We start from the raw sequence: 25,075 nt of genomic DNA, 5'->3' as shown, positions 1-25,075 counted from the left end.
TGTGAGTTAAGGGTGTGCAGCATCTTCCAGGAGGAGCTTGGTCCCTCCCAGGATCAGCCTATGATGTTTTTGTTTAAATTAGTAACAAGGAGAGTTTTCTTTTGGATCCTTAGTTTTTGTTGTTGAGATCATTATATTTCTCTTGACTTCTCAAGTTAATTCAATTAATCACTATCACACACATGCCCTCTGGATAAGTTTTCAGCCATAGATTTGTATATAACTTTCCAGCTAAATTGCTGACATTAATATTACCGATAAATACCATACATTGTGTTGACATGACCCCTTTTTACCCCAAAGATTTCAGACTTCTCTGCACAGTACGCTTTTGGACTCATAGTGGGTCCAACTCTGCTGTAAATCAGGATTAATTTCACTTAAATCAATTGAATAGTATAATTCATAGTATAAAATAGTATAAAAATTAATGTAATTCAAGGGAGAATTGGTCCCAGAATGTGTTTTCAGACACATTCACTTCTACCTATTTTTGGTAGCCAAAAATGCAAAAACGAGAGAGTTACTTTAATTTCAGTGGTAGACAGTCAGGCCCTTAATGGGAGATTTGTCATTAACTTCAAACGGGATCGGGTCCTACACTGACCAAGCTTTTTAAAAGCTGTGTACCATTTTCCCTCCAGATTCTGCACTATCAGTACTGGACCAGAACCCAATTGTGCTTGGTGCTATACAAACACAGAAAAAAGAGAAGGCCCCTGCCCCAAAGAGCTTATAATCTAACTATAAGACAAGAGACAACAGATGGGTACAGACAGACAGAGAGGGAACTACATGGAAACAACACAACAGTATTGGTCAGCGTGATGGGCAGTGGTCTCAGCATGCCAGCAGCCTAACAATTGTGAAGATTTTTGTAGGCATCATGGAAAAGAAGAGTTTTAAAGAAGGATAATGAGTTAATTTTGTGTATGTTTACAGGGAGCTTCTCCCAAGTGTGAGAGGCAGTATATGTCTAAAACAAACATTTCAGTTTACTAGAATATAGGAAAACTATAAAGCACTAAATAATATATGAAACAGGATCTGAATGAGCGCTCCCCTTGATATCTAGTGATGCAATGGGGGAAAAGACTTTAGGAGCAAACTATGTTTGCGTAGACGTGCCTAGTCAGCCTAAGTGCGCAGCATGATGGAGCTGCTTTGCCAGAATGATCAATTTTGGCTGGTCTTGGATTACAAATTACTCAAGTATTTGAATGTAGGGGTAATGAAATCTTGTAATCCTTATTGTACAAGTAAAGGGTAGCAGAACTGTTCTTAGCATGCCCTGATTGAGGGTTTCCCCTAAACTGAACCTCACTCGCTAAGCAGAGGGTAGGGATGTCAAATCCCAGTGAAGAAGAAAATGGGTCGGGACAGATGTTCCTACTTGATGATATGGATGCTGCTCAAAGAGTGCTAATGACAGAGCTGATTAGACTCAATAGAGAGTCCTTGTTTCTGGTTGGTGATTCCTAGAGCTGTCAGGTCTGGGAGCTAAGCTTGAGGGCAGGTCTACACTACAGCCCGAATCCACACTCTGACCCGTCAAAATGACAGTAGATTGCTCTCCAATCAACACCTGTACTCAACTCCCGACGAGAAGAGTACGGTGCCGTCGACTCTCCATCATAGTTTAGAGTAGCCTTGGGATTTCTCTAATCTGTACCAGCTGACTGAATTCCCCTTGCCATACCTCCCTGGGGGCAAGATGACAATCACTGGAGTATAACACGGGATCCCTCCCCTCTGGATGTGCTTCTGGAATGCACCCTGTGCTAGGGCCTCACTGGAAGAACCTTCAACTGGGGAGATCTGGCTCCTTCATACCACCGTAGCACAGATGGGCCACAGTAGGGGAGAGAACTTGACCTGGAATGTTTTGGGTTTTTTTGTTTTTTGGGGGTTTTTTTTTGGTGGAGTTAATTTAGTAAGAACATAAGAAGGAATCCAAGGACTGGATTCAAACATTTACTAGAATGAAATGTCACTGGACATTTTTATATGACTTTCCTTTTTAAAAAAAAACGTAGCACTAGTTGCATTTACTCTTGCACTACTATGTGTCAACATGGGCACACTCATGCAGACACTAAAGTCCATGGGGCTACTCATGTGAGTAAAATTATTCATGTAAGTGTATGCAGGATCGGGGCTTATGATCCTAGTAAAATTACAACATCTCATTACTTAGTCAAAACACAAATTTAGCTTTTAGCCAATTTTTTAAAGTAGTATTCTGGCAATTAGAAAAAACTTACAAAGTTATATAAGTCTACTGTATTTATGCTGCTGATTTAGAAAATGTCCTATTATAGCAGTTGGAAGAAAGATGATTAGAAGAGTGATAAAGCGATCTTAACTACTTAGCAGTGCATAGTCTACAAGTAACTGAAGTTTAAATTACATTCTAAGACTGCAGCCCTTCAAAATGATCTACAGAGTCTGAGCCGTATTCCTGCATAGTGTTCCCTTGACATACGTGGGACTTTGTATCCATGTTCTATTGCCCTCTACTGGATGGAATCGGGAAGTACTTGACTGTGCATTACAGAAATCTTCTGTCTCACTTCGGTGGTCACATGCTATCTACACACCATTGTGATCGTGGAGTGTCATGTTCCTGTTCTAGAAATGGACTAGTTACAGAGCTTGTTTATACACACCAGATATGTTCATCATAAGATCCTTTAATGCTTTGTGAGGTATGGTTGCGGTTTGTTTAAAAAAGATATTTTACACAAAATGTCACCTAGTGGCTAAACAGTATAATACAGGTTTCAGAGTAGCAGCCGTGTTAGTCTGTATTCACAAAAAGAAAAGGAGTACTTGTGGCACCTTAGAGACTAACACATTTATTTGAGCATAAGCTTTCGTGAGCTACAGCTCACTTCATCGGATGTGCTCAAATAAATTTGTTAATCTCTAAGGTGCCACAAGTCCTCCTTTTCTTTTTGTAGTATAATACAGTTTAGCATTCCAGTTCAGGGAGGAAGGAGGCCCCTTCCCACTAGATGAGAACAAAATATTATGCAGTCATTCCAAACCATTGATAGGGTGGTCTATTAGAGGAAATGATTGTGTGTGTATTCAAGAACACCAGCGAAGGCAGATTTTCACAGTCACTAGTTCTCAGATTCATAGTTATAGGTCTCAGCAAGTTATGCATTGTTCTTTTTAATCTTCTTCAGAAGATGAGTTGCTGCTCAGTGCTGTCACATCTGAAATATATAATGTCTTTAGAGCTCATTCTACATTCAGCAAGAAATAACGGCTATTTTGATTTCTTCTTCCCCCAGTATTTCTTTGGTCAGCAGAGTCCTTCCTCCATTGAGAAATAGGGCTCAAATCAGGAAAGATTAGACTTATGAATTTTTTTTGGAGTACAGTAACACTCTCAGTGTGTGATGCGATGCTCAGATACAGTGAGATTATACAGAGGTTGCTTACCCCTCTCATCAAGTGCACAGCCATACCTCCGGTTACCCTGCAGACTAATTGAACAAGAATTTTAAAATAGAATCTCACCTCCTGGGGTATGGTTTATTAATATAGGTTATAGCCCAATATGTGCTAAGGAAGCCATCTATACTCGTCAGTTTCCCACAGGTCTTCCTGTCAGTTTCTCACTAGGTTCTGCAAATAGTCCTTCATCCGTTGTGGCAGGGTTCACAATTGTTTTATATCTGGCTAAAATGCAGGAGAGTTTGATCTGAGTAAAAACTGCAGGATATACTCCCTATATAATAATCTGCATGTCCAAGCTAAAGTCCTACTTCATCTAGGTCTCAGGATGCAATGCAAACAAACCCCAAAGCCCATCCTCTTTTAAATATTACCTTTGTGTATTCAGAACTCAATGCTTTTTTCATATTTTCTGCAGGTGATTCATTCATTCAACCATCCATTGGTTCTACTCTAAATAATGAAATAAGCATGGCATAATAGCCTGAATTTGTTAGCCAAACATCTTTACTTTCCTTCACATGCCTTTAGTATGCGTTTCATCAAGAGTTAACATATAAAGCTACCTTGTGGATATGATTTCTAATCAGGTTGGGAGCCAAAAATGCATGATTTGTAGAGAGGAGGGTAAGAAGTCTTGGTGGGTCTTTCACATGCCCGAGTAAGATATTACATAGTGACACTTCCATCTCGGGAGAAGCTGTGTGTCCTTAAAGCTGCTGAGTAAGTAGAGTGATCATATCAATTTCTGAGGAAGGGGTGAGAGAAAAGAGGGTCACAAATATGAATGATATTTACACCCACTTTTGCTGAAGACTTATTTGTTCTCAAGCTTTAGACCCTCAGCTGCCTCCAACCCTAATATGCTGAGCATTTTACTGGTCTCACTCTCCTGGCTAGTATTTACCAATAGAAAGTGAAATTGGTAAAACTTGGTAGTGGTAGATTTTAGGACTTGGGGCAAAAATTACCCAACTTCTATCAATGAAAATTACCAAGTGACTTTCTCATGCTTGATATCTGTGCAACATAACATTTTAGCACAAGCTTGGTATTATTGGAAACCTCACATTACAGGCTTTCAAGGGACATGAACCACAAAATATTGCAAAATTATTGGCATTAAAATGGTATTTTTTGTTTTAAAAAAGAGAAATCATGTTGCCATGTATTATTTCCACATTTAAGTTAGTGTGACCATTTGGCTCCAAAATAGTTGCTTTCAGAAGAAGAGAGCTGGGCAGAGTGATCCATTTGTGTATATCTTGAATCATAAGAAAAAATGAATTTGTTTTTAGTCATAGTGGAAAGATGTTTACTTCAAAATTACTTAGCGCACTTGGCAGTTTTCCAGAAGAAGCTCAATAAGTGGAATTGCTGAGGTTTGCAGATCAAGAGTGATTTGAACAGTGGAGTTTGAAAGAACAAAGATAAACAGAATCTGAAACTAAACTATTTTGATACATACGTATAATTATTTTTCAGAGTCATAAAATCCATGTACGAACTAAAGGAGGCAAAGTGATCTGTCTGGGAACTCTTCATGGAAATGCAGATATTCATGCAGCAGAAAAAAGTGTAAGCAAAAAGTGAAGTCTTCGCTTTTGGGGATTGTTATATTTATAATTCAAGTTGTCTGATGTAAAGTAGGTAAATGCTGAGGAATGTTTATGTACTGCAACTTGATTCTGATCAGCTAATCTTCATCTCATTCTTACCTTGTCTACCCTCCATCTGGTTGTTGAGTCTTTTTCATATACTTATGGCTTGTCCATGCAACGCATTAGTCCACACCAGAGGGATGTAAATTCTAGTGCACATTAATATATTGCGCACTAACTGGCCTGTGAGGACCCAGCTGATGTGCACTAAAAGTTCCCTAGTGCATGTTAATGTACTGTAGTCCTGTTTGAAACAGGATTACTTTAACACACACTAGGGAACTTTTAGTGAATGCTAGTAGTGTCCACCCTGGCCAGTTAGTGCACAGTATGCTTGTGCAGTGGTTCTCAACCAGGGGTACCATACCCCTGGGGGTGCACAGAGGTGTTCAATAAAATAAAACCCAGCAGGATCTTCTTAAAGGGGATAAGGCAAAATGCCACATTTATTGTGAATACAGAAAGAATCATAGTAAGCAGTTAGTTATAACTATAACATTCCATTCAATTTCATATTTATTCACACATTCATTCATACACACACACACAGGTTCTGCAAGGTTGTTATCATAGTTACCAGCCTTACAGTTGCTCATGCCAAGCCACTGGCCAGGTGGCCTGGACACAAGGAGGGAACAGGGCCTTGTCAGAGGCACATCTGATGCTCCTGGAAGTTGGTTTGCAGAATCAGACCCCAAAGTTCTCACTTTCTAGAGTCCATTTTTATAGGAATTTATTCCTATGCCAGTCTATGGGAATTGCTTCATCATGCTGTTGCTGAATCAATCAGCAGATAGCACATTCCTGACGGCTCCATGCTGCCAGATGTTATCTTGTTCTTCAGTTCTCCCATCCTTGAGGCTGTTGGGTGGATTCCAGTCTGTCCTCAGGGGGTCCTCTGGTTGTTTCCAGTTGACGCCTTCTTCAGCCAATCGACACTGGATTCTTAGGCTGGCACCTCCCTGGTCATTCATTTATTATCCACACCAAGCATCCATCCACATCCTCTATCTCTATTTTAATCCCAATTGTTAACAAAGCGAGATAAATACAACAAAAGGGCGGGGGGGTCTCTGGGTGCTGTTTCTGTTGTTACAAAGTATCGCTTTGAGTCTCTCTCTGTGTGAGTAGTTGTTATTACAAAGTATTGCTTTGAGAACAGACTCTGTTTTAGGGTGTACTAACACAATTAGCAGCTTGCAACATTCACGCAGAGGGAGAGAAACAGTAAAAACAAGAGACCAAAAACCAAGAGACCTCTTAATTAGTAATACCCTGGAACTTAAACTATGGGGAATCAAACTCATTTGTGATTTTAATACAGAACTTCTTTAATATGATCCAACATAACAGAGGTTTTTCAGGGGGTACGTAAACTCATCTAGATGTTTGCCTAGTTTTACAACAAGCCACATAAAAAGCACTAGCGAAGTCAATACAAATTAAAATTTCATACAGACAATGACTTTAGACTGCTCTATATACTGTACACTGAAATGTAAGTACAATATTCATATTCAACTTGATTTATGTTATAACTATATGGTAAGAATGAGAAAGTCAGCAATTTTTCAGTAAGTGTCCTGTGACGCTTTTGTATTTTGATGTCTGATTTTGTAAGCAAGTAGTTTTCAAGTGAGGTGAAACTTGGGTGTACGTAAGACAAGTCAGGCTCCTGAGAGGGGTACAGTAGTCTGGAAAGGTTGAGAACTACTGTGCTAGTGCACATTAGAATTTATACCCCTCTGCTGTGGACTAATGCATCATGTAGACAAGCCCTTAGACTGTTAGCTCTTCAGGGCAAAGACTGTCTTTTTCTTACATATGTGTACACTGCCGAGCACAGTGGAGCAGCAGTCCTGATTGGGGGCTCTAGTCACTACACCAGTACAAATAATAATAATGAATAAAGCCTCTCTCACTTGTGGAGAGATTAGAGGCTGGAACTCAAGATTTCTTATTTTGTCTTTTATAAAGTATGTCAGTTAAATTACTAAACTAAAATTCAAATCTGGTATCTTGCTGACAAGACTACTTTTTGTATCTTTTTAACTTCATTTTAAATTTTGCATGCAAGGTCAGTCTATAAATATGAATTCTACCACAGTAGATTTAATTTCTAGTTTTTGTTAATATTAAATAAAAATAAAAATCAATCTCCTTTTATTCTAACATAGGAACAAATTAGCTATGGAATAAGTAGATGCAACTCTGTCAGTTCCAGCTTAGTTGTGACTCCTTTCATTAGGAGTAAATTGTCCAACATTTTCAAATATGGGTGCCTAAAATAGTCATCTGAATCCATATATAAGCACCCAATTAAAAGTGGCTTGATATTCAAAAGTGCTGACCACCCACAGCTTCTATTGAAGTTAATGGGAGTTAAGCATCTCTGAAAATCAGTAGGTTTATTTAGGTTCTTTAATATGGATTTAGGTGCCTAACTCTAGGCAACCAAGTCTGAACATGTTGACCATAACATTTTAACAAAAATTGTGTACGAGATAGTGTACAATGGATCATAATCACATCTAATAATTTCAGGGCTGTAAGGTCAACAAAACTAAAGCAGAAAATGGTTTGTGTATATCTGGGTGGTAGTTTAGGTAAAATGCTGAATGGGAGTATGTAATACTAATCATACAATGTGAACTGAAGAGAGTGGTTAATACAAACCTTTTTTAAAGTAGAAATAGTTCATATTTTCCAGCAGATGGCATCATAAGGCAAGTTTCATGCCACTGTGCTTTGTCTGTCTGTCTTAATGGTAAGAGAGATAAGAGCATTCTGTACAGCTACCATTCCTTGGACCAGATCTGGGCCCCTGCTTCAGTGGTGCAAAGGGATTCTAAAGCTGCCCTAACCAAACAGCTGAGAATTCCTCGGGCTATGCTGGCACTATGGTACCCCAGCCTGGCCTTTTAGCATACAGTCATCTGGAGGAAGGGTGTGACTGGACCTTGCTGTGGTGCTGTCATCCTTGGCTGGTGTCATGATTCCTCTGAGGCCAGGTTAGAGCGCGCCAGGGACTGGGGGAGCACAAAGATGGTTTACAGCCACCATGGTGCCAGCTCTTCGTGTTCCTATGCTGAGCTCACCTGGGCCTGACCTGAGGATTGGGGCCCTTGTTTTTTCATATTGAGTAAGACTCAGAGTAGTGCAGGGGGCCATATGTCAAAGCAGATTCACTTGTTTTACAACATGCTAGCTTGGCTCTCTTCTCATATATGTTGGTGTAAATTAGGTTTAACATAAAGAAGTCGTTTGTCATAATCTACTCTCATTTACATCCATTAATGTTACTCCAAATTTACACTGGTTTAACCAAGAGTAGAATTTAGCTATGGAGTTACAACAGTATAAAGCCAGTATCAGAGCAGAACTAGACACATAGGTATTTCATGTGTTAGAATGTGACAATTGTATTGTAAATACAAACTATAGCCTATCTAATATCTAATATCATCCCTTTTTCAAATAAATTTCATACGTCTTTTAATATTTGGAAATGTACTTTTCTAAAAGCCCATAATAATTTACACAATATAGTTAAGGACTACTCTGCTCTCAGTAACATCTTTGTAAATCTACAGTAACTTTACATAGGTCAGTGGAGTAACTTTGAATTTACAGCCATGGCACTGGGAACAGAATTTGGCCGATCATGTTTATCTACAGAGTAAAATTTCTTAATGCAGTATTTGGGCAGCCAGTTTTTAGAGTGTGATATTCGGCTTTTCTCAAATAGCAGTTTCTGTTAGTAATCAGGCTGCATTATATCTGCCATGTGTGCTGTTGTTACACTTTTGTTCCATTAGTGGTAGTCATCGTTATGTAGTTATGGGTTTGTCAGCATTTCCATTATAAACCAGGAATATGAGGGGTTTCTAGCTATGCTCTATAATTTCTTCTGGGCTGAAATTGGACACCCAAGATTTCAGCCGCAAAGGGAGTTGTTTTCTAAAACACTAGACAAAATGAAGAAAAATGAAGAAATGGTCAAGGTACTTATAAAACAAAGAATAAGAGCAAATACATAAATAAGAAAGTGTGCTTTGCTTCTTACTTCAAGTATTTTTTATTGAGACTCAGAAATTAATGCTCTATTGCAAACTTATCATGAAAACTTGCCAAGTCACAAAATCTACTCACTCCCATTTAATATACTGATGAATGAACTGATGATATTTTACTTGCCCACCTAAAGAAAATTAATGACCCTGTGCATGTAGGCAAAATGAGTTTTGCAAGGCTGAACTAATGCATCTAAAAAAGTATAACTGAGTTAAAAAAAGAATTAGATATGTTCATGGAGCGTAAGTGCATAAGTGGCTACAAGCCAAGATGGAATGAGACACCCCCATGTTCCAGGTGTCCCTATATCTCTGCCAGAAGCTGGGAATAGACAACAGGGGATGGATCTCTTGATAATTGCACTGTTCTGTTCATTCCCTCTGAAGCAAGTGGTACTAGCCACTGTCAGAAAACAGGATACTGGGCTAGATGGACCATTGGTCTGACCCAGTATGACCATTCTGATGTTCTGATCTTCACAGGAGGGAATGGAATTCCCCAAGAATTTCTGGCGGATAGATTGGTGAAAACATCCCACTTATTTCAGTGGGGAGTCATTAGCGAATCTACACTTGTAGGATCTTATATAACACTTACTTAACAAAACCAAACCATTCAGATTCTGCCAAAAATCCATAAAAGATAAACAATTCAACATGAAAAATAGTCACAGTTAGGAGCCACCCCGTTTTACCCATCTTCTTCTGTTTACAGTACGTGTCTTAACTGTGTATCCTGCACTTGTGGGTGAGATCTGAGGTGATTTTAGAATTCTGAGGTGCCTTGAAATGCTCATTCCTCACCTCAGTAACTTTCAGTAGTAACTAGCTGCCTCATTGCACTTCACCTCAATATCAACCCCTGCATCCAGTAACAAGTAAGCACATTAGCTGGATATCACTGTTAAAAATGTTAAGCAGTGAAATTATTAATAATGTTAATATTTAAATTGTCATCAGCAAGAGCCCGAGTTAATACCCCATGAGGATAAATGGGGTATTTCACACCTCTCAGAACTATTGTTTCGGGCTTTCTTTGCATATTCAGGAGAGCAGCTCTGCAGCTGTACACTTAGGGCTGTGTCTACGCTAGGATGTCTTTTTGCTAGAATTTTGCTGCCTATATTTCCATTCCACTGATAGTAACAGTGATGACTTCACTAATGTAGATGGGGCTCCAGGAGGTCACCACCATTTTAAACAACATGGCATCTAATCTTATGCTGAGTAGGTCTTGATAACCTGATGCTTAAAATGCCAAGCGCCACCAGTGCCTTGGTTACACTAGCACTGCAACAAGAAGAAACTAAGGCCCTGTCTACTCTACAGAGTTAAGTTGACTTAAGTTAGATCAGTGATCATAAGCTGCTTTAATTACATCGGTTGTGCCCGACCACACAATTTTCCTTGCATTGGTGGAGCACGTGCACATTCAGTGCTCGTGATTGACTCAGAGAGCATTGCATTGTGGGAAGCTATCCCACGGTGCAACTCACTGAGCTCTGGGAGTGTGCTCACCATCCCATGATGCAGTTTGTTTTGTCCCATCATTTCGTGGGCTTCCCACTTTGTGTTGCACTGTTTTTTAGCAGCCCTTGTAAACTGTGTGCCCGCCATCATCTCTGCCTGAAAGCGTGGATCCTGCACTGCTGACCAGTCTAGTGATGAGCGTTATGAATACAACATGACTGGTCCTGCTGTATTTCATAAGCTGTGAAACAGAAAATGAATCAGTGGTGCCTGCCCTGCTGTGTGCCATGTAAAGAAATAATTCAAGGTTGCTGCTGACATTCATGGAGCAGCTGCACATGGTGGACTGTCAGTACTGGGCTCGGGAAACAAGCACTGCGTGGTGGGATTGCGTTGCGATACACATAGGGGATGATGAGCAGTGGCTACAGAACTTTTGGATGCACAAATCCACCTTCCTGGAACTGTGTGGGGAGCTCGACCCAGCACTGCTGCACAAAGACACCAGAATGAGAGCTGCCCTCACTGTGGAAAAGCGAGTGGCAATCGCTGTGTGGAAGCTGTGGAAGCCAGACTGCTACCCGTCAGTCACGAATCCACCATGGGGGTTCTGGTGGTGCATGTGTGCAGGGCTATGAATCGCCGCCTCCTACGAAGGACTGTGACTCTCGGTAATGTGCAAGAAATACTTGATGGCTTCAAGGCAATGGGATTCCCTAACTGCAGCAGGGCAATAGATGCTACACATATTCTTCTTTTGACCCCAGACCATCTTGAGAAGGAGTACATCAATTGAAAGGGCTACTTCTACATTGTCTTGCAGGCACTGGTGGATCACTGGGGCTGTTTCACTGACATCAGTGCGGGATGGTCCGGGAAGGTGCATGATGCACACATCTTTAGGAGCACTGGACTGTATAGAAAGCTGCATGCTGGGACTTTCTTCCTAGACCAGAAGCTTCCAGTGGGGGATGTGGAAGTGCCCAGAGTGATCCTGGGAGACCTGCCTATCCCTTGCTCCCATGGCTCATGAAGCCTTGCACCGGGAACCTAAACAGCAGCAAGTAGTGCTTCAACAACTGGGACCTCCTGGTGTACGTTAACAAACTTTTCTGCCGGGCCCCCACTGTATATCTGCATATACTGTTGTTAATTTCTTTCCCTTATCCGTCCCCTACCATATAACAAAATACATGAGAGCTCAATCTCCTCTCCCCATGAAGTATCAAAGCAAAATGCGTGCTTACCCATGCTCGTGTCCCCTGCTTCAGGCATGCCAGAGCCGGAGTGCTGGGACTGGCTTAGACCCCTCTGGAGTCAAAAAGACTCACCGTACTACCAGATGATCCTATTGTGTGTTCCACCTCCTCCTCCAATGCCATTTCCGTATCTACATTTCATCCTCTGAGTTGACTCCACTGGCCCCTGCCTCTAGTCCCCCCTGAAGTATCCATGCGGCTGTTGATGGTAGAGGTGAAGTCGCCACCAAGGATGGCGTGCAGCTCCTTGTAGAAGCAGCATGTCTTCAATGCTGCACCAGAGCAACGGTTGGCCTCCCTTGTCTTCTGGTACGCCTGCCTCAGCGCCTTGATTTTAGCACGGCACTGCTGCGTGTCCCTTTCGTGCCCCTTCTCCTGCATGCCACTAGCAATCAACCCATAGGTATCAAAGTTCCTAAGGCTAGAACAAAGCTGCAACTGCACAGCCTTCTCTCCCCACAGACCCAGTAGATCCAACAGCTCTGGTGTATTTTATGGGGGAGCACGTCTGTTGCAGAAAGCCGGCATGATCAGCTGGGAAGATGCTGTGTGAACTATCTAGGCCGAGCAAACAGGAAGAGGAATTTCAAAAATTCCCAGGCCTTTAAAAGGGGGAGGGGTACATACATGTGTACCTTCAGGGCAGAGGAGTTCAAACTGATGACCAGACCGGTCAGGTCAGGGCATTGTGGGACACCTCCTGTAGGCCAGTTAGGGTGACATACAAAAGCACAGTGTCTACATTGCAGCTATGTCACTCCAACTATGTCACAAAAAGCCCTATGTCTTTTGTCGAGGTGGTTTTATTATGTCAGCATAGCAAGGAAGTTACGTTGGTGGGAGGAGCATTTCAGTGTGTACACCTCCATTGTTTTGTCAGTGAAAGCTGACTTTTGTTGACAAAACTGTGTAGTGTACACAAGGCCTTAGAGGGAAAGTTTTCAGAGGCATAAAGAGCAGTTAGGCACCGAAATTCCATTCACTTTCCATCCTAACTGGAGTGCCTTTGAAAATCTCTCCCTCAACTTTTTTAAAAATGAAAGCTTAAATTCTGGAACATAATTTTGAGGGAAGTGTTGGTTTGTGTGGCGACTGCCACAGCTTTGGAATTGCTGAATACATGGAATCTTGATTGTAACAGAGAAGTTTAGTTTTAAATGAAATGATATTTAAATTACTTTTTAAAAGTTGGCAGCAATCCGTGAACATTATTGAATTATATGAGGTCTGAGACCAAATATCACTCTCGCTGTGCACTGTGTATGAAATATAGGGTTAGAGTCTGGACTGTGCTTCTAAAGGCTAAGCTATAAACCATCTTTGTGCCCTCCTGATCTTAGGCTGTCTGGGGGTTGGAGAGGCCCAGGTCTAAGGCAGCCTCCCCAGACTGCCCTATGGGTTGCAATGTTGCCCAAAATCTCTGTAGTGCTGTGACCCTGCCTCCAACATGCCTCTCCTTCCTCACACCATCTCTGCTCCCAGCATGCCCCTATGCCAGGGCTTGTAAGGATGTCTTCAAGAGCTGTCTTCCACTGTGCATGCACCAGTGCAGTACCCCCAGTGAGGTACAGGGCTCTTAAGGCCCCTTTATGCTGCATTGGCTGTTTTATGTGTTTTCTTCTTCGACCACGGGATGGTGTTCCAAGAAGGAGGAGTGCTAGGCAGAGACGGGCTCCACTTAACGAAGAGAGGGAAGAGCATCTTCGCAAGCAGGCTGGCTAACCTAGTGAGGAGGGCTTTAAACTAGGTTCACCGGGGGAAGGAGACCAAAGCCCTGAGGTAAGTGGGGAAGCGGGGTACCGGGAGGAAGCACGAGCAGGAGCGTGTGAGAGGGGAGGGCTCCTGCCTCATACTGAGAACAAGGGGCGATCAGCAGGTTGTCTCAAGTGCCTATATACAAATGCACAAAGCCTGGGAAACAAGTGGGGAGAACTGGAGGTCCTGGCAAAGTCAGGGAATTATGATGTGATTGGAATAATGGAGACTTGGTGGGATAACTCGCATGACTGGAGTACTGTCATGGATGGGTATAAACTGTTCAGGAAGGATAGGGAGGCCAGAAAAGGTGGGGGAGTTGCACTGTATGTAAGGGAGCAGTATGACTGCTCAGAGCTCAAGTATGAAACTGCAGAAAAACCTGAGAGTCTCTGGATTAAGTTTAGAAGCCTGAGCAACAAGGGTGATGTCGTGGTGGGAGTCTGCTATAGACCACCGGACCAGGGGGATGAGGTGGACAAGGCTTTCTTCCGGCAAGTCGCAGAAGCTACTAGATCACATGCCCTGGTTCTCATGGGCGACTTCAATCATCCTGGTATCTGCTGGGAGAGCAATACAGCGGTGCACAGTCAATCCAGGAAGATTTTGGAAACTGTAGGGGACAATTTCCTGGTGCAAGTGCTGGAGGAACCAACTAGGGGGGGAGCTCTTCTTGACCTGCTGCTCACAAACTGGGAAGAATTAGTAGGGGAAGCAAAAGTGGATGGGAACCTGGGAGGCAGTGACCATGAGATGGTCGAGTTCAGGATCCTGACACAAGGAAGAAAGGAAAGCAGCAGATTACGGACCCTGGACTTCAGAAAAGCAGACTTTGACTCCCTCAGGGAACTGATGGGCAAGATCCCCTGGGAGAATAACATGAGGGGGAAAGGAGTCCAGGAGAGCTGGCTGTATTTTAAAGAATCCTTATTGAGGTTACAGGGACAAACCATCCCGATGTGTCGAAAGAATAGTAAATATGGCAGGCGACCAGCTTGGCTTAACAGTGAAATCCTTGCTGATCTTAAACACAAAAAAGAGGCTTACAAGAAGTGGAAGATTGGACAGATGACCAGGGATGAGTATATAAATATTGCTCGGGCATGTAGGAATGGAATCAGGAAGGCTAAATCACACCTGGAGTTGCAGCTAGCGAGGGATGGTAAGAGTAACAAGAAGGGTTTCTTCAGGTTTGTTGGCAATAAAAAGAAAGCCAAGGAAAGTGTGGGCCCCTTACTAAATGAGGGAGGCAACCTAGTGACAGAGGATGTGGAAAAAGCTAATGTATTCGATGCTTTTTTTGCCTCTGTCTTCACGAACAAGGTCAGCTCCCAGACTACTGCACTGGGCAGCACAGCATGGGGAGGAGGTGGCCAGCCCTGTGTGAAGGAAGAAGTGGTTCGGGACTATTTAGAAAAACTGGACATGCACAAGTCCATGGGGCCGGATGCGCTGCATCCGAGAGTGCTTTGAATTGGCGGATGTGATTGCAGAGTCATTGGCCATTATCTTTGAAAACTCATGGCGATTGGGGGAAGTCCCGGAAGATTGGAAAAAGGCTAATGTAGTGCCCATCTTTAAAAAAGGGAAGAAGGATGATCCTGGGAACTACAGGCCAGTCAGCCTCACCTCAGTCCCCGGAAAAATCATGGAGCATGTCCTCAAGGAATCAATTCTGAAGCACTTAGAGGAGAGGAAAGTGATCAGGAACAGTCAGCATGGATTCACCAAGGGCAAGTCATGCCTGACTAATCTAATTGCCTTCTATGATGAGATAACTGGCTCTGTGGAGGAAGGGAAGGGAAGGGAAAGCAGTGTTATTCCTCGACTTTAGCAAAGCTTTTGACACGGTCTCCCACAGTATTCTTGTCAGCAAGTTAAAGAAATATGGGCTGGATGGATGCACTACAAGGTGGGTAGAAAGTTGGCTAGATTGTCGGGCTCAACGGGTAGTGATCAATGGCTCCATGTCTAGTTGGCAGCCGGTATCTAGTGGAGTGCCCCTAGGGTCGGTCCTGGGGCCGGTTTTGTTCAATATTTTCATTAATGATGTGGAGGATGGTGTGGATTGCACCCTCAGCAAGTTTGCGGATGACGCTAAACTGGGAGGAGTGGTAGATACGCTGGAGGGTAGGGATAGGATACAGAGGGACCTAGACAAATTGGAGGATTGGGCCAAAAGAAATGTGATGAGGTTCAACAAGGACAAGTGCAGAGTCCTGCACTTAGGACAGAAGAATCCAATGCAGCGCTACAGACTAGGGACCGAATGGCTCGGCAGCAGTTTCTGCAGAGAAGGACCTAGGGGTGACAGTGGACGAGAAGCTGGATATGAGTCAACAGTGTGCCCTTCTTGACAAGAAGGCCAATGGCATTTTGGGGGTATAAGTAGGGGCATTGCCAGCAGATCGAGGGACGTGATCGTTCCCCTCTATTCGACACTGGTGAGGCCTCACCTGGAGTACTGTGTCCAGTTTTGGGCCCCACACTACAAGAAGGATGTGGATAAATTGGAGAGAGTCCAGCGAAGGGCAACAAAAATGATTAGGGGCCTGGAACACATGAGTTATGAGGAGAGGCTGAGGGAGCTGGGATTGTTTAGTCTACGGAAGAGAAGAATGAGGGGGGATTTGATAGCTGTTTTTAACTACCTGAAAGGTGGATCCAAAGAGGATGGATCTAGACTATTCTCAGTGATAGCAGATGACAGGACAAGGAGTAATGGTCTCAAGTTGCAGTGGGGGAGGTTTAGGTTGGATATTAGGAAAAACTTTTTCACTAGGAGGGTGGTGAAACACTGGAATGCGTTACCTAGGGAGATGGTGGAATCCCCTTCCTTAGAAGTTTTTAAGGTCAGGCTTGACAAAGCCCTGGCTGGGATGATTTAGTTGGGATTGGTCCTGCTCTGGGCAGGGGATTGGACTGGATGGCCTCCAGAGGTCCCTTCCAACTCTGTTATTCTATGATTCTATGAAAGGGGCTGTAATGGGAGCACAGATTTCACTCCCAAACTTAGTTGACTGTAAACTCACATAGCAGGGTTGGAGAGAGAGAACCTTAGACAAAAGATTTTGATGACATATCCTTATATTTGTAAGAACTTTTCTACATCACATCCTTTCCAGAGGATTGTATGAGATTGGTTTTTTTCTCATGAATTTGTTCATCTTATAAGGCGAAGATAGAATTAAAATGCCAAAGTGGATTTTAAGATGACCTGATGTACACCCCAAGGCTGTAAATCATTTCATAGGGTGGATAATGATTTTGCACAATACATTTCATTAAGAACAAAGGCAAAGCTGGCAAATTTAAAACATGCTGGACAGGAGTGTAACTTGAATTATTATATAATTACAACACAGATCATGCTGAACTTTTAAGTATTGGATCATTTGGTAAATTGGGCCCAAGCAAACAATATGCATTTTAATATTGCCAAATGTAAAGTTATACTTCTAGGAACAAAAGATGTAGGCTATACTTATAGGATGGAGAACTCTTTCCTGGGAAGCAGCAATTTGTATAAAGTCTTGGGGGTCATGGTGGATAATCAGCTGAATGTGAGCTCCCAGTGTGATACACTGGCCAAAAAATCTAATGTGATCCTTGGATGTATAAAAACAGAGGAATATGTAGTAGGAGTAGGGAGCTTATATTACTTTTGTATTTAGCACTCGTGTGACTACTGGAATACTGTGTCCAGTTCTGATGTCAACAATACAGGAAGGATGCTGATAAATTGGAGAGGGTTCAGAGAAGAGCCATGATAATGATTAAAGGATAGGAAAACACAATTTATAACGGTAGGCTTAAGGAAGCTCAATCTATTTAGAGTAGAACCTCAGAGTTATGAATACCAGAGTGATGAATTGGCCAGTCAACCACACACCTCATTTGGAACTGCAAGTACACAATCAGCAGCAGCAGAGACCAAAAAAAAAAAAAAGAAAAGAAAATACAGTACAGTACTGTGTTAAACGTAAACTAGTAAAAAATAAAATAAAGGGAAAACAGCATTTTTCTTCTGCATAGTAAAGTTTCAAAGCTGTATTACATCAATGTTCAGTTGTAAACTTTTGAAAGAACAACCATAACATTTTGTTCAGAGTTACAAACATTTCAGAATTACAAACAACCTCCATTCCTGAGGTGTTCGTAACTCTGAGGTTCTACTGAAGTTTAACAAAGAGAAGGTTAAAAGGAGACTTGATCACAGTCTATAAGCACCCAGATCGGGAACAAAAATTTGATAATGGACACTTCAGTCTAGCAGAGAAAAGTATAACATAATCCAATGGCTAGAGGTTGAAGTTAGAGCCATTCAGACTGGAAATAAGGTACAAATTTTTAACAGTGAAGTAACTGTTGGAACAGTTTACCAAGGATTGTGGTGGATTTTCCATCACTGCCAATTTTAAAATCAAAATTGGATGTTTTTCTACAAGTTGTGCTCTAGTTCAAACAGGAATTAATTTAGGGAATCCTATGGTCTGTTTCATACAGGAGGTCAGTTGAGATGATCTTAGTGGTCCTTCTGATATTATAATCTATGAATCTATAAGAATTTAATTCTTTTCTGTGTAATCACATGAGAATGTATCTCCTCTGTGTATGTCCAAATCGTCATAAGTCTGACTATTTGCACAAAGGCCAAGTTCTACTTACCCCCACTCTGTACCCCTCCAGTCTGTCCAAGATGATACCTTCAAATTCCTTTCCTGTCTCTCCAGCCATATTGGATTTAAACCCCTTGCCTTCACCTTTAAGGCTCTGCTTAGCTTGGGGTCCTGGCCTATGGATTAGGCACGACAGTAATACAGTAAACTACTTCCTATCAAAGCACGCCATCTTAACTTCATCTCTTAAATATCTGCAAAAGTCTGTCTCAAGATCACTAACCCTCAGTTATTGATTTTGATCATATTCAGTAACTTATTTTGAAACAGATTAAACTTCATTTTGTAGGTTCTGGCTGAGATCTTTAACTCCCCTTGTTTGGGATCACGTGAATAAAACACAGGACTGGAACCTTATTGTTGGATGTGCCAAAGACTCCATTGTGTTGCCTTTAAAAATCCTTTTAACCTCTTTGTTCCTCAGGTTCTCCACCTATAAAATGAGTATAATAATACTTCCTTTCCACATAGGGATGTTGTGAAGATTAATTCAGTTTGTACTTATAAAGTGATTTAAAGTCCTTGAATGGAAGTGCAAAATATGATGATTTATTTTGTGTGTTACTTAGCTTCTAGCTGGGATCTGACACTCCACTTGTGTTTTGTATCTGGGTAAATGTGTGCCATGTAGTTCTGTTGCCCCTCAAAGAGCCTGGGCATATTTCCATGGTTCTTATTTCAGCTTGTTTCTCTTACAGAGTGTGAATATAGAGAAACTACAGGGGACATCCATCAAAATTTCTACTGAAGATGGTTTGTTGAAAACCAAATATCTTTATGCAGAATCTTCATTTCTGTCTTCAACAGCTGGTGATATTCTATTGGGAAGCATTCATGGTAAGACAGAAAAGGCAAAATACAGTCTGGAATTTAGCAGACGTGCAGGTATCTATAGTGTTAATAATAAAAACAAAATGACTGCTCCCATGAGGCTGGGGCCCTAAATAATCAACTGCAGACGCAGCAGCTGAGCAAACCAGACTCAAACAGTTCAATACTGGCAAATACTAAAATGATGAGATCACCATATATAAGACAAGTTAATTAATTCTTCCTCTGCTATAAATAATATTGTATTTTAAAGATACTTCCATAAGGAAGCTTGTTATAGTAAAGAAAAAGCATATAAGGAAGAAACATACCACATTTTTAGGGATATAAATTAACAATTTGCAATAGAGTTAAATAGTGGAAAATACAAGAAATAAAAGGAACATTAGTGGTAAAACTATACTTTGTTTTTAAATATCTGTTTTTATCTCTTTACAGAAATAAAGGGGGTTAACCTGTTTAACAAGACTTCTGGGTAGAATTTGGTTATGATGACTTAAAGTGATACTATTTTTATTAGAAGTATTTTCTCTGTGTTTGTGCTGGCTCCCTGTATAGCTAGTACACTGCCAATTTACAATTTTCCAGGTCAAATGTCATATTTTTCCCCCAAATGTTTTTCATCCAGACTTAGAAGGATGGCTAACATGGGTCTCTTTCATATTAGTAGTAGTGGTGGTTGGAACCTGGTCCCCAGTAATAATTCAGTAAGAATTCCCCTTGAGCACCTCCTCTCTGTTCTTGATGTGTTTATAGTGATTTTGAAGCTAAGTTAGGCAAACTGGAGAGACAAACTGGAGCATGTACCAACAGTGAAAATTACTCACGTTGGCACAACTTCCAATCTTTAGCTATAGGCCACCAAAACAACTTGCTGCAATTTCATGAAGGCTGCAGATTTTTACCTCACTCCAGAAATACTGCGTCTCCCTTTAATCCTTATAAAAAAAGCACACCCCTTTGTCAATTATAGAAAACTGATTCATAAACTTCCTGGCTAAAGTTCTAGCCTTTAGAATGGAACCAGCCTCTCCAACAGATGAGGCATAAATAAATTTAATTACATAAATACTATATTTAGTTGCTGTTCAGTATGCTAAGCCAATATGCTGACTTTTACTAAGTAATCTTCTAAGAACTAAATTCTTAATGTGAAATGGGAGGTTGGGGAGGGGACGGGTCTCTGTGAAAAGCATATTTTGGCTTATTTCAACCCAAAAATCAAACAGTAACAATCGTACTTGAAGGTAAATCACTTTCATAATCCACATATCTACAGCTGTTTTGTAATTTCAGTCAGGGAACTGCATGAATGCAAATAGAGCTGTATCCAGATTAAACAAATAGTTCTTACCTTACTTCATGTTTATTTTCATAAAGCTCTACATTAAATGGTTCTGGAACTCTTTAACACTTGCTCTTTTAACACACACTTCTTTTAAAAATGTTGCTTTTAAAAACAGAAGCAAAAGTAGATCTAAGTTTATTTAGTACTTGGAGTGCCTTTTTATGGAACAGTAATTCTTTGTAAACACAGCAGACAAGTATAAGGATCTATTCATGATTATATAGTGCACATGTTATAACACGTGTTTTTAACCTGATGGTGAAACTTTAAGGTAAATCTTATTTTAAAATCATATATTTCTCTAGTTTAGTAATAACACCATCGATTATTAAAAATGACAATTTTTACATTTGAATTTACCCTTTTGCCATTCGTTTATTTTTGCATTTCCCTTAGCTTGAAAATTGAAATTATTTATTTTTATTTTTAGTTCTAGTGTATTTTACTTCCTGGGTCTCCTGAATGAGCACAAAGCTGCAACATTTAGATTGCAAACCCATCAGGAGAGTGTTTATTTGTTAATTAAACCCACTGATACCTTGTAACTAACACATATGGCTAGGACCCTACCAAATTCATGGCCCTGAAAAACGCGTCATGGACCGTGAAATGTGGTCTTTGGTGTGCTTTTACCCTATACGATACAGATTTCATGGGGGAGACCAGTGTTTCTCAAATTGAGGGTCCTGACCCAAAAGGGAGTTGCAGGGGAGTCACAAGGTTATTTTAGGGGGATCACAGTATTGCCACCCTTACTTCTGTGCTGCCTTCAGAGCGGGGCAGCCGGAGGGCAGTGGCTGTTGGCCGGGCACCCAGTTCTGAAGGCAGCGCCCCACCAGCATTAGCACAGAAGTAAGGATGGAAATCCGTAGCATGCCACCCTTACTTCAGCGCTGCTGCCTTCAGAGCTGGGCGGCCAGAGAGTGGTGGCTGGTGACTGAGGGCCCAGCTCTGCAGGCAGCAGCACAGAAGTAAGGGTGGCAATACCATACCGTGCCAGTCTTTATTCTGCACTGCTGCTGGCAGTGGCTCTGCCTTCAGAGCTGGGCTCCTGGTCAGCAGCCACCGCTCTCCAGCTGCGAAGCTCTGCAGGCAGCGCTGCCCCAGCAGCTGCGCAGAAGTGAGGGAAGCAGTATTACAACCCCACCTACAGTAACCTTGCAACCCCCACACAACTCCTTTTTAGGTCAGAACCCCTACAGTTACATCACCGTGAAACTTCAGATTTAAATAGCTGAAATCATGAAATTTACAATTTTAAAATCCTATGACCATGAAATTGATCCAAATGGACTGTGAATTTGGTAGGGCCCTATATATGGCAAATACCTCCGGCCTGGCTCCAGCTAAGATGGCAAAGTTTACTCCTTCCAGGCCAAACCTAGGATCAAAGGGGATGCTAGCCTAGAGAAGAAGGGGGGCAGTGAGGGGTTTGAGTGAGTAGCCAGGGGCTCCCCAGGGAGTGTCAGTGAGCATTGATGGGGATTCAAAGAAGGAGAGAGAGAGAGCACACTGCAGCAAGGCACACTATTGCTCCCAACTCAGAGATGGAGGTAACTGGGCTGAATGGAACTTACTAAAGCTTGCAAGGAAAGATAAGGTTTTGGTAAGGGGAAATGTAAATAGGTCTTCTTTGTTATATACATTTGCTCTGCTTACTGAGTAGGTAGAGTGAATAAATAATGCTTTGTTTTGAAGAAGTTGTTTTTGAGTCACTTTAATCAGCTGCTGTCATAGGCTCCTGGAGGTAAAGAGCTTACAGGTGCTAAATGCAGTTGAGCCTGTTGGGTTAACACAGATGGTAAAGAGGGGGCCTGCAGCCCAGAAATCCAGTTTAGAACCACATTGTTGCTCCCAGAGAAGGAGGGGTGATGGTGGCAAAATCTGTCACCAGAAAGGTACACCTGAGAGAGATTAAAAGGTATCTGAGTGCAGCTTGCCTTGTAACCATCTCACAAAGCCTCAACCTGATTTAAATAAATTATTTTTTTAAATCGAGTGATTTAAATTAATTATTTAAATTCCCTGAATATAAACCACAATGCCTTGGCCTGTTATTTGTTTACTTTATCTGATAAACTAGGACTACACTACGAAATTAGGTCGATTTTTAGAAATCGATTTTATACTGTCGATTGTGTATGTCCCCACTAAGCGCATTAAGTCGGCGGAGTGCGTCCTCACTACCGTGGCTAGCATCGACTCACGGAGTGGTGCACTGTGGAAAGCTATCCCACAGTTCCCACGGTCTCTGCTGCCCATTGGAATTCTGGGTTTAGCTCCCAATGCCTAATGGGGCAAAAACATTGTCGTGGTTTGGGGTACATGTTGTCAGTCTCCGTTCCTTCCTTCCCTTTGTAAAAGCAATTGCAGACAATCATTTTGCGCCATTTTTCCTGGGTTACCCGTGGAGACGCCATAGCATGGCAAGCATGGAGTCCGCTCAGCTCTCTGCTGCTGTTGCGAGCATTGTAAACACCTCGCACATTATACTACAGAACCTGGCTAAGAGATGGCAGCGTGAGGACGATTGTGAAGAGGACATGGACACAGACATTCCTGAAAGCACGGGCTGTGGCAATTGGGACATCATGGCAGCAGTGGGGCTGGATGATACACTGGAACACCGATTCTGGGCCAGGCAAACAAGCACAGACTGGTGGGACCGCATAGTCTTGCAGGTATGGGATGATTCCCAGTGGCTGCGAAACTTTCGCATACGTAAGGCCACTTTCCTGGAACTCTGTGAGTTGCTTTTCCCCATCCTTTTCCCCATCCTGAAGCACAGGAATACCAAGATGAGAACTGCCCTGACAGTTGCGAGTGGCAATAGCCCTGTGGAAGCTTGCAACGCCTGACTGCTACCGGTCAGTCGGGAATCAATTTGGAGTGGGCAAATCTACTGTGGGGACTGCTGTGATCCAAGTAGCTAATGAAATCACTGAAGTTCTGCTATCAAGGGTAGTGACTCTGAGAAATGTGCAGGTCATAGTGGATGGCTTTACTGCAATGGGTTTCCCTAACTGTGGTGGGGTGATAGAAGGAACATATCCCTATCTTGGCACTGGACCACCTTGCCAACCAGTACATAAACTGCAAGGGGTACTTCTCAATGGTACTACAAGCAATGGTGGATCACAAGGGATGTTTCACCAACATCAATGTGGGATGGCCCAGAAAGGGGCATGATACTCACATCTTTAGGAACTCCTGGCTGTTTGAGCAGCTGCAAGAAGGGACTTATTTCCCAGACCAGAAAATTACTGTTGGGGATGTTAAAAAGTTAATAGTTATCCTTGGGGACCCAGCCTACCCCTTGTTCCCATGGCTCATGAAGCCATACACAGGTAGCCTGGACAGTAGTAAGGAGCAGTTCAACTATAGGCTGAGCAAGTGCAGAATGGTGGTAGAATGTGCCTTTGGACATTTAAAAGTTCACTGGTGCTGTTTGCTGACTAGGTTTGACCTCAGCGCAACTAATATTCCCAATGTTATTACTGCTTGCTGTGTGCTCCATAATATCTGTGAGAGTAAGGGGGAGATGTTTATGGTGTGGTGGGCGTCTAGGTGAGGAAGATATGGAACTTGGGGAGGAGGACAGGGGGTTGTACAGTGGATGCAGTGGCAGTCTGTGCTCTTGTTGGCTTTCCTGCAGCTGCACCAGACGCCTGAGCATGTCTGTTTGCTCCCCCATTAGCCTCAGCATTGCATCCTGCCTCTTCTCCTCATGCTCACTTAATGCTTTCCTGGACTCTGTCACTGAATGCCTCCATGCATTAAGCTGTGCCCTTTCAGTGCGGGAGGACTGCATGAGCTTGGAAAACATGTCATCGCGAGTGCGTTTTTTTTCGCCTTCTAATCTGCGGTAACCTCAGGGATGGAGATGATAGGGGGAGCATAGAAACATTTGCACCTGGGGGGAGATAAAAAGGGAGAGTAAAATTTAAGATGATACATTTCTGAGAACAAAAGGGAGACTCTTTCACAGTGAATCAAGCAATTCACAGCAGACAGCACATGTGCTTTAGGTACAAGGTCGCATTTTGTCCTTTATATTAAGCGCCTGCCGGTATGGTGACACATCACAAACGGCTGGGCAACAGAATTTGGTTTCTAGGCAGCCATGGTAAGCCAAAGGGTACGCAGGTTTGGCTTCTAACACCTTCATAACATGTGGGAATGTTTTCAAACTGCAGCGTCCTCCTTTCCCATAGGAAGTAATGCCGGTTGGGTTTGCCATTTAAAAGGAGGGGCTGCGGTTTTCAGGTGGATGTGCAGCACACACCTCCCCCCACTCCTCTGCATGGCTATTTGGGATGATCCCTTCACCCCTCCCTCTGCCACGTGGCTATGGGATGATCCCTTGTAGCCAAGCACAAACAGCACGGCATGAACAGGGTCCTTTTACTGTTTCCATACAAAAATTCCCCTATTTCAACCAGGTGACCATGAATGATATCACTCTCCTGAGGCTAACACAGAAAGATAAAGACTGAATGTGCTTGAATGCGACCAAAACCCAGGACCATTC

At 42.3% G+C, this 25,075-nt stretch overlaps 1 protein-coding gene across 2 annotated transcripts in view; it reads left to right on the top strand.

Moving 5' to 3' along the window:
* The window catches only part of FAM185A (family with sequence similarity 185 member A), an 82,782-nt gene that overhangs the window by 3,225 nt on the left and 54,482 nt on the right, over positions 1 to 25,075 (top strand). For both annotated transcript variants that reach the window (XM_048836449.2, XM_048836447.2), the window contains exons 3-4: positions 4,954 to 5,046; positions 19,064 to 19,202. In XM_048836449.2, coding sequence (XP_048692406.1) covers positions 4,954 to 5,046; positions 19,064 to 19,202 — 232 coding nt within the window. The remainder of the gene's footprint in view (positions 1 to 4,953; positions 5,047 to 19,063; positions 19,203 to 25,075) is intronic.

This window comes from Caretta caretta, chromosome 1, assembly GCF_965140235.1.
Source record: "Caretta caretta isolate rCarCar2 chromosome 1, rCarCar1.hap1, whole genome shotgun sequence".
Taxonomy (NCBI): Eukaryota; Metazoa; Chordata; order Testudines; family Cheloniidae; genus Caretta; species Caretta caretta.
This window is presented reverse-complemented; position numbering and strand designations above follow the sequence as displayed.